Raw genomic sequence first — 10,825 nt, 5'->3', positions numbered from 1 at the left:
ATTGATATTATTTACCAGTGGATATTTTGATTATGTATCTTGAAGTTATCCCTTTACTCTTATCAATTATAAATTTTACCCTAATGGAAAAATTGTGATATTATTTACTTACAAACAATTGCATTAATCCCTACAACCAACTGGAAGCCAGGTAGTTACTGCATATGACCCTGAATTTAAATCATACCAGTGTTATCACTACTTTTTACATCTTCAAGGTCCAAAAAATTGACATCTTTCTCACCCTGCTGATATCACAAACATTGAATAAATACTGAATTACATTACTTATTAACAAAACTTATATGAAATGTAGTTCTCAAAAATATGGCCGATCCCTGAGATGATAATCAAAATTATTGAAACATTTTAGTCTTTTTAATGTTGTGTGATATTTGTTTACTTGTGTGTGTGTGTGTGTGTGTGTGTGTGTATTTATAACCATATATGGAATATCTGTTTTAAAATGATAGAAATTTTGAGCAAAATATTTAGATCAGTTATCATGCACAATTAAGAAAAAACACTGATCATCATCATCATCACTACCATCATTATCATCATCTCATCATCGTCATCATCATTGTCATCATCAAAGTCATCAGTACTGATGCTTTTATTGTTGATTCCCTTATCGAATAATTATTGATTAATAAATTAATCATTTAGATACTTCTGTTTTGTTATGGAGTTTTACAAGAATTACCTAGTAATATCCGTCAGAAAAGAACAACTGCTATTGTAGACAGCATGCATCATATGGTCACTTGTATTGTCTATCATCTTAGTAAGGTATGTTTTATTTGTTTAATTTATCATCTTGCAATTTAGAAAATAAAAAAAAAAACACCTCCAGATTACTTCAAACTCCCAGTCATAAATAAAGATGCAAAATTAGTCACATAACTTATTGGGTCAGTTTCATATAAGGATATAAGGCGTCGAGATCAAGTTACAGTATGTAATATAATGAATTGAAAAAACTCTATTTAACCAAGATTATCCATGCAATTAGTTGATAAACAGTCCCTCTACGATTATTCAAAGTATAAAAGCAACAAACAAAGCAGATAGTTCTCACATGCCATTGAAATTTTTGGAAAATATGAAAAATACAATAACTGCAATGAAGTTGGTTTTTAAGTCAGATGTTTTGGTTTTATCAGACTTATTCTGCTTATCTAGCCAAACTAAATCTCATACAATTGACATGTTTATACTCACTATATTTCATATAGAAGACCCTGCTCTGTTTGTAATTAGTATGCAGAACACTTCTCTGAAGCATTTCTCTCAATATTGTTGATTTAAACCAAGTTTGCCTGGTAGTGGCTTATCTCTCTAAGTAACAGTCATAGAAGGATTTAATCAGAAACCTCCTTGTTCATTTTCTTATGGTACATATTTCTAGCTAAGTTGACTTAACAGTTTGTAAATTAACTGTTTTTAGAGTAATGGCTCTCAAACAGGGTCCATTTGACCTTTAGGGTGTTCGTATAAGATTTTGTTTATACAATTTAATGTACAATAAATAGGTTATACTTCTACAATAAATGAAATATTTTAACATTTTTTTAAATACAATTTCTAATAATATTTAATTATGAAAATATAATAGGATTTTTTAAACATTGAATGGCTATGAGGGTCTATCTGAGTAAAATATGAATCAAAGGGAGTCCATGAGCAAAAAAGGGTTGAGAAACACTAGTTTAGAACATTAACATAAGGTAGTTCTGGTGATGGTATGAAAGATTACACTGTGTAACATGATTTTTGTCCTTGGGTAGCAACTGTTATTTCTTTTTTGCTTACCCCTACAGAGTATGAAAAATGGCTAATATTTCCTTCAAACTTTGCTTTTGTTACATTTATTCAAACCCCAAAGAATCCCTCTCAACACACAGTTATGATGCTCCCCCACTACTCCTGTTCATCATCTGATATGCATATATTGTCAATCACTAAAGGACATGCTCAAGTGGTTAAGGTTAAGCAACTGACAAGCAAATCTGTGATATTGAGCAGAATGTTTGCTATAACGATATTTCTGCTTCATCAACTCAGTGCTGAATCTGTCTGAAATGTAATGGAAAATAGATCAGTTTCAAAACATTGCTGAACAGGTCATGAAAGCAAAGTTTGAAGGGAAGACTAGTCATTTTCTTTGATTTCTAAATAGAAGCAAATAGGAAATAACACTTACTGACCAAAGACAAAAAAAAAATTGTTACACAGTGTTATAGATCCTTCCGTTAGTAAGCTGATACTTATGGTAGAATTTGTTCTCACTAGACCAGTAACTAGTTGTCTGAGGTTTCTCTCTATTTCCTCCACACTCCTAAACTAAACCACAATATGCTAATTAAAAATTAAGTAATCAATACTGTGTTGCTTCTTCTTTCTTATGGTTTTTGGTTGTTTTTAACTAATATTTTATAATTCTTTATGTAGATGTTACACAAAATGAAGGAAAAGAACATGGCTTTAGAAATCTGTGAAACTGGTTGTCGAATCCTGCAAGATGATATAATGGCCAGGAAAACTACTTCTCCGATTACTGAATCTTATACAATTGAATCAGAGGCAATGAATGACAAAACAGAAACACCTAACTGGTCATACACTAAATTACGGCAGGCTGTTAAATCTAAACAAGATAACATTGCCGAAATGAATGTAAAGGAAGAACTGGTTATTTTGGAAGAGGCTCTATCTTACATTAATAAACTAGGTAATTGTTTCTATTATTATTATTATTATTATTATTATTATTATTATTATTATTATTATTATTGTTATTATTATTATTACTTGGCACAGGAGTAGAAACCATGATCATCAAGGTGGTTCCATTGCACTCTGGTTGGGTTGACCTTTATGATTGCCCCAAATGTGGGCGACTCGGGTGTACTATTTCTAAGTGTGGGGCCTGCATTTGCGCTCACCCCATAAATCAAACAAAGAACAGATTATTATTATTATTATTATTATCATTTGTTGTAGAAGGATTCCAACGACACCCCACCCCTCAAGTGACTAAAAGTGGACTGACTCATTGTTATAAATTAAAGAACTGTCAGCAATTGGCAGTTCGTGTTGGTAGCAGTTCACTATGAGCCTTTGATATAGAGCGTTGAGTCTTGTGTAATAGTAATAGTAGTGCATTGTGTATATACTTTCTTCCCCACACTCACTTTGTTATATCATATATCTAATACAAGGTTATAAAAGTGGTGGCAAGTTGTTCAAAGCTTGCATTGGACGTTTTTTTCTCTGTTTGGTATGAAACCAAAGGAAAAATCATTTAACATGGAGAACTTATTGGCCTCTGTGGTGCAGTTACAACAGCAACTACAGCAGAAGCAACAGCAAGTGCAGCAGCAATTGCAGCAACTACAACAGCAACAACAGCAAAACCAACAGTTGCTGGAATTTATGTTGAAGAAGTTTGAAAATACTTCAGGTTCATACTCACCAGACAGTGTAGCAAACTCATTTGAAGAATTCAGCTATAAACCAGCAGAATGTTCTACCTTCTCTGCATATTTTCGTAGATATGAAAAAAATCTTCAAAGAAGAGTGTAAAAGTTGGTCCATTGAGAAAAAAGTATGATTACTTTTAAGTAAGTTACCCCCTGCTGAACATGAAAAATATAGTAATTATATTCTGCTGAAGAAGCCAGGTGAGATTTGTTTTGATGAAACAATATTTCATTGAAAATTTTCAGTGAAAGAAGTTCCCTGTTTAATACTCATTGGCAATGATTAAATTTGGTCAAAAAAGATTATGAAGATTTCGTCACCTATGCTAGAGTGGTTAACAGAGAGTGTGAGAAATTCAAATTGAATGAAATGACACCGTGTGGTAAAATAGGCCATAAAAAGTTACATTGCAGGACAGAACCTAAAAAACAGTTCAACAGAAAAAATTACATGAAGAGATTATTGGTGTCAAAAAATACGAATGAGCTTCAAAGAAAATTTGTGTGTGTAAAAATTAATAGCACAAACATAAAGTTACAATTGGATACAGGCAATGACATCTCAATAACTAATACAGATACATGAAATAAAGTTGGGAGACCTAAATTAAATGAAACTTCAAAAATTGCCCATGATGTTTCAGGAAAAAAACTATATTTTAAGAGTAAATTGATAAGTAACATTACATTTTGTGAAAAAACCTTAAAGGCTAAAGATTTTGTGTTCAATAATTCAACAAACTTGTTTGGTACCGACTGGATGGAATTGTTTAATTTGTGGGATCTCCCCATAAATCTTTTTTGTAAAAACGTAAATGATTTTCCTTCCAGTACAAATAAGTCATCAAACAAATTGAAAAAAAATTTTTTTAATATTTTCCCTGAAGTTCTGTGTACCAAAATAAAGGCATGGTTTCAAATGCAAGAAAATGCCATACCAACATTTAAACAAAAATGAACTGTACCATTTGCAGCATTAGAATAGATAAACTTAGAGAGACTAGAAAAAATTAGACTTATCCAAAAAGTGGAATATTCTAAATGGGCAGCACCAACTGTGTACATTAAGAAAAAGAATAGAATCAGAGTGTGTGCTGATTTTTCACTGGTTTAAATGAATGTCTTAAAATGTGCCTCTATCTGCTACTTACTCCAGAAGATATTTTTGTGAAATTAGACGGTGACAAGATATTTCCTAAATTGAATTTCTCTGATGCATACCTACAAATTAGAGTAGATAATGAATGCTCTAAATACCTAACATTTAACACATAAAGGATTGTATAAATACAACTGATTACCATTTGGCTCAAAAGTCACATCAGTGATTTTTCAACAGATTATGGATGCAATGTTAGTGGACTGTGTATTTGCAATTCCATATCTGGATGATATTCTCATTAAAAAGCAAATCCAGGGATCAACTAGTAGAGCATCTAAAATATGTACTAAAAAAATTAAGGATTATGGGCTTTACTTTGAGTAAAGAAAAGTGTGAATTTTTCTTACTGAAAATAAATATTTAAGACAAATCATCAACAAAAATGGATGTCAACCAGACCCATTGGGCAGATGCAATTAAAAATATGCTCCCTGTAACTAATATAGTGACTTTACAAGCATTTTTAGGATTGGCAAATTATCAAAATTATATCCCAAATATGCATAAGGTGAAGGTTCCACCGTATAATCTGCTGAAAAAGCTAAGAAATGGAATTGGTCAGAAAATTGTTGAAAGGCATTTGATGAAATAAAAAAAATATTAATATCTGATTTGGAGTTAGTACACTTCAATCCTGCAGCAGAGATTTTTGTAGCTTCAGATGCTTCTGAGTACAGTATAGGAGCAGTAATGCTACATAAAGATGGTAACATGAAGGTGGTAGTTCATGCCTCACATTCTCTGCTATCAGCAGGGGAAAATTATAGTCAAATTGAAAAAGAAGTTCCAGCAATTATTTTTGCTATGAAAAAATTACACAGATATTTACACAGTAGAAGTTTTCATCTACAGTTTGATCATCTATTATTGATATTGGGTCGAAAAAAGGAATTCCTACCCACACTGCTAATAGATTACAATGCTGGGCTGTTGGCACTCCGTTGCTTACGACGTTGAAGGTTCCAGTTGATCCAATCTCGTGAAATTAACGTGCAAGTGACTGAGAACTTCACAGACACGTGTACCCTTAACGTAGTTCTCGGAGATATTCAGCGTGACACAGTGTGACAAGGCTGACCCTTTGAATTACAGGCACAACAGAAACAGGAAGTAAGAGTGAGAGAAAGTTGTAGTGAAAGAGTACAGCAGGGTTCGCTACCATCCCCTGCCGGAGCCTCGTGGAGCTTTAGGTGTTTTCGCTCAATAAACACTCACAACGCCTGGTCTGGGAATTGAAACCGCGATCCTATGACCGCGAGTCCACTGCCCTAACCACTCGGCCATTGCGCCTCCACAGTGCTGGGCTATGATATCATTAAACTATGATTTCAAGATGGAGTATACACCATCCAAGAAATTAGGTTATGCAGATTGTCTATCAAGACTGAATTCAAAAAATGTGGAGCCATTTGAAGATACCATGATTGCCACTTTGTGAGCAGAAAATGAAATTAAAAATGTTTTGTGTTATGTCATTCATGGACTGCCAGTGACTTTACAAGACATAAAATTAAAATTGGAAAATAATAAATTCATTATAAAATGAAAAGAATACTGAAGGCTAAAATAGTTAAAAATATGTGCAACACAAATTTGAACCATTTCTCAGTTTCATGACGTGTTGATGTATGCACAAAAATTTGTAGTGCTAGCCACACTACAAAAGTGATTATTAAAGGAATTTCATATAGGTGACCCAGGGATTTCGAGAATGAAATCATTAATGAGAAGTTACATATATTGGCCAAGAATGAACTGTGACATAGAAGAATCGGTGAAAACATGCAGAGGGTGTGCCTTAGCTGCAAAATCACCTACCACTAAATGGCAGCCATGGCCAAAAACATGTTCTATGAGCCAAACTGCATGTCAGTTACGTAGGTCCATTTAAGAGTCCATGTAACCTTGTGGTGGATAGTTTTTCAAAGTGGCTGGAAGTGCATTAATGTAAAAAAGTCAACATCTGTGGTTACAATAAGCTTTTCACATGAATTGTTCACTAGGCATGGTATTCTGGATACCATTTTGCCTGATAATGGAACACAATTTACCTCAGACAAATTCAGAAAATTTTGCAAAATGTTCGTTATAGAATATGTCACCACATCACTGGGTTGATGTAACCGACCAGGTCCCCTACCCCAAATTTCAGGCCTTTATACCTATAGTAGAAAGGATTATTATTATTATTGAGTGAGAAAGCAGTGCATGCCATCAAAGTAATACTGGGGTACAAATATACAAAGCCCAATATACCCATCATGACTACCCGTCTGATAAGGATACACCAGGCACATGCATCACAACCATATGTGTGCGACATGGTGATCTCATATCAAGATAAACAGCGCATGACCTTGCAGGTGGGGTCCAGTTAGAATTTTCTTCAGGTCGAGTAGCTCATCCCGCTCAAAAGGTCCCTGAATAAGGTTTGTTTGGAAACCCATGTTTCCAAAGGTGAATTATTCAAACCCCAAAGAATTCCTCTCAATACATGGCTATGATGCTCCCCCACTACTTCTGCTCATGATCAGAGATGCACATATTGTCAGCCACCAAGGAACATGCTCAACTGGTTAAGGTCAAACAACTGACAAGCAAATCTGTGGTATTAAGCAGAATATTTGCTGAATCCCATCTTTTATACCAAGACAAAACAATGTACATGATAACACTTCCAATCAATTAAGATCAGAAGCCATGAGAGCTGCTGCCTGGTAATTATTATTATTATTATTATTATTATTATCAAGGTATGATTAATCATTGTTAGATGACCTTTACATCAGCTAATTTACCTTTTTATTTGGATTATACACATTGATACAGTTAGATAATAAAACAGGTTTCTTCTCATAATATTTCATAGGATATCAGTTGGAAGAATTTCAAATTATATTTTTATTTTCTTTCCCTTTCTGAAAACTTTCATCAATTTCATAAGCCAACAATGAGGCTGATTCTGGTATTAAGGATGAAGATAGCAGTGTTGGGTTGGTTTATTGTTCAATAATGTCCAGCCGCCAAGGAAATAAGGAAGGTAAGTGAATTTCTAAGAAATTTTTGTCTTTCTCTAAACCTTTTAGAAATTATAATTTTAATGTTGCTAGATAGATTTCATATTCTTTTATTATTTTATTAGTTTACTTGTTTCAGTCATTTGACTGTGGTTATGCTGGAGCACCACCTTGAGGGGTTTTAGTCAAACAAATTGACACCAGGACTTATTATTTAAGCCTAATACTTATTCTATCAGTCTCTTTTGCTGAACTACTAAGTTACAGGGATGTAAACACACCAATGCCAGTTGTCAAGCATGATGGCAGGGACAAATACAGACACAAAGACACACACACATAGATATATATATATATATATATATATATGACATGCTTCTTTCAGTTTCCATCTACTACGTCCACTCATGAGGCTTTGATTGGCTCAAGGCTATAATGGAAGACACTTGCCCAAGGTTCCACGCAGTGGGACCAAACCTGGAACCATGTAGTTGGGAAGCAAGCTTTTTACAACACAGCCACACCTGTGCCTATTCACACCTGTTCCTATCCACACCTGTGTCTATCCACACCTGCGCTTATCCATCCCTGTGCCACTATATTAATAGATCTTATATAAATGATGGAATGATGAAAGCGTGTTTTATGAAGCATGTTTTATTGCTATTAGTCTTTTAACTTTAACTGAAAAAAAATAGTATTTGATCTTGAATTCTCAACATTCATGAATAATCTTGATAATATTAACTCTAAGGATGTTTGTGTGTAACTGAAATATCTCAGAAATAGTATATTTTATCTTAATCTTTTTTACATATTTATTTTCATACTTACCTTCAGCAGTACAGTACAAATTTTTTACTGTCTTTCATGCAGCTGCCAATTTCTTGTTATCAGCTACAAGAGGCATTGTATAGTGTGTGGTTGCTTGTTGGGCAGTTGCAATGAGGTAGTGTTTAAATGATCCAATAGGTGCAGAGACAGTAGTGAATTTGGTAGGGGCTAGGTCTCGAGATGAAAAAGAGATAAACAATGCTTGCGGGTGTCTGGAGTGTGAGTGGAAGATGAAAATAGAAGATGGAGTGTGTGTAAAGAGTTGAAGAAAGTATAGGATTCATCTTCCACACCAGCACCATCTTTTAATATCCATCTTCCATGAGAGGATCCAGTCTGAGGACTTTGTGTTCCAATGTCTATTCCGGCATGGTCTCTCCAGTGATACCCTTCTTAATGCTGACAACTTGTATGGTGTAATGGGTGCATTTTTTCATGGCACCAGCACTACTGATGTCATTATACAGCTCACAAGATTAAAATCCCATTTGATTGAATGGGGCAACAGTGAAGAGAGAGGCTGCTCTATGTGAAAAGATGAGAGGTTAGTGTATGAAAGAAGGGGCCAGAACATGATGTAAGAAAGGTTCATGAAAGACTTTTGGCCAATAAAACTTGTCTAAATAAGTATATAAATTTATGTTTTAGTGTCTAATTATAGATACATATACACCATGTGATCAGTACAAGTTTGGGCTAATCTCCATCAGGAACATTGGCAGCCACTATGGTGTTGGCCCATCCTTAGCTTTGATGACAGCCTCCACTCTTGCAGGCATACTTTCAATCAGGTGGTAAAAGGTTTCAACGCTTGACAGACAGTCTCTAGGGGTTAACATGGGAGGTTGGCCTGAATGCTTTTGAGTTGTGCATATCCATTTATGTTTCCACTTCACTATTACATCAGAAACAGTGAACCTAGTGATGTTCAAGGAGGGTGGAAATCTCATTCACAGGCTTATTAGACAAGTGGCACCCAAATACTTGACCATGTTGAAAGTCTGTTAGTTCCACAGAACATCCCATTCTGCTGCCTAGTGCTGTCTGCCAGCTACTGAGATCACTGAGCATGTGTTCTGCATGGTAAATGGTAGTACTGTGGCACCCTCTGTGATCTATTGTGTCACCCTCAATGGTAAACACATGTTTCACAGGATGTCCAGATACTTTTAAACATATAGTGTAATTGTGAATATTTAGAAAGAGAGAAATAGGAATTTAATTACAAGTTCTGGTTAAGAAACATGTATGCTGGTGCCACGTTCATTCTGGTGCCATGTTTTGTACTGCTATGCTAAAAGCACTATGTTGATTCCACAAAAAAAAAGCACCCAATACACACTGTAAAGTGGTTGGTGTTAGAAAGGGCATCCAGCCAAAGAAACCACGCCAGAATAGACAGTAGAGTCTGGTGCGGCCCCCGGCCTTACCAGTTCCAGTCAAACTGTCCAACCCATGCCAGGATGGAAAACAGACATTAAATAATGATGATGTTGGTGACGATGATGATGATGAGGAGGAGGAGGAGGAGGAAGAGAAGGATGATGATGATGATGATGAGGAGGAGGAGGATATACTGTTGTGGAAGCATTCTGACCACCCACATATAACTAAAAGCGGACTGACACATTGCTATAAAATAAAGAACTGTCAACAATTCAGGAAGCAGTTCACTATGAGCCATTGGCAGAGAGCGTTTAACCTTGTGTAACAGTTACAGTAGTGCGTTGTGTAACTATTTCTTTCCCCCTGCTTTGTTAAATTATATATCTAGCGTCAGGATATAAAACATACAGACCATATGTTTGATGATCTGAGAGAAATGTGTGCATTCTCTCTTACTACTGACCAAGCCTCCTTTCCGCTGAATCTTTTAATTTAATATTATAATGTGTAACAATGTTTGTTAAGCAATATTTACTATATATCATGTTATTTTCACTTCACTGGCTGTTGTTGGTAATTAGATTATCAAATTTTTCAATTGCCTGGGACAAAATATAGCTATTTAACTTACAAACCATATTTCTATGCATTTTTCTATTTGTTGCGAAGACATGGTGAGGCAAGTGAAATCGAAATCGAAATTGAAATTGAACTATATTTGTAGGAACACTAAACTCGGCTTGCGAAGACCTGTTGAGGCAAGCGAAAGCGAAATCATGATGGCACCTGTACCAGTGGAGCACTAAGAGCACCGTCCGAGCGTGATCATTGCCAGAGCAGCTGTCTGGCTTTCGTGCTGGTGGCACGTAAATAGCACCAGCGTGATCGTTACCAACGTTGCCTTCCTGGCACTTGTGCCAGATGGCACGTGAAAAGACATT

General features: G+C 35.2%; 1 protein-coding gene across 1 annotated transcript in view; it reads left to right on the top strand.

Moving 5' to 3' along the window:
• The window catches only part of LOC106878790 (cilia- and flagella-associated protein 54), a 77,649-nt gene that overhangs the window by 42,463 nt on the left and 24,361 nt on the right, over positions 1 to 10,825 (top strand). The window contains exons 18-21 of the mRNA XM_052967654.1: positions 670 to 792; positions 2,455 to 2,734; positions 7,592 to 7,687; positions 9,160 to 9,292. Coding sequence (XP_052823614.1) covers positions 670 to 792; positions 2,455 to 2,734; positions 7,592 to 7,687; positions 9,160 to 9,292 — 632 coding nt within the window. The remainder of the gene's footprint in view (positions 1 to 669; positions 793 to 2,454; positions 2,735 to 7,591; positions 7,688 to 9,159; positions 9,293 to 10,825) is intronic.

The sequence above is a fragment of the Octopus bimaculoides genome, chromosome 4 (assembly GCF_001194135.2).
Source record: "Octopus bimaculoides isolate UCB-OBI-ISO-001 chromosome 4, ASM119413v2, whole genome shotgun sequence".
Lineage (NCBI taxonomy): Eukaryota > Metazoa > Mollusca > Cephalopoda > Octopoda > Octopodidae > Octopus > Octopus bimaculoides.
Note: the sequence above shows the minus strand (reverse complement) of the source record. Positions and strands in the feature narration are given on the sequence as shown.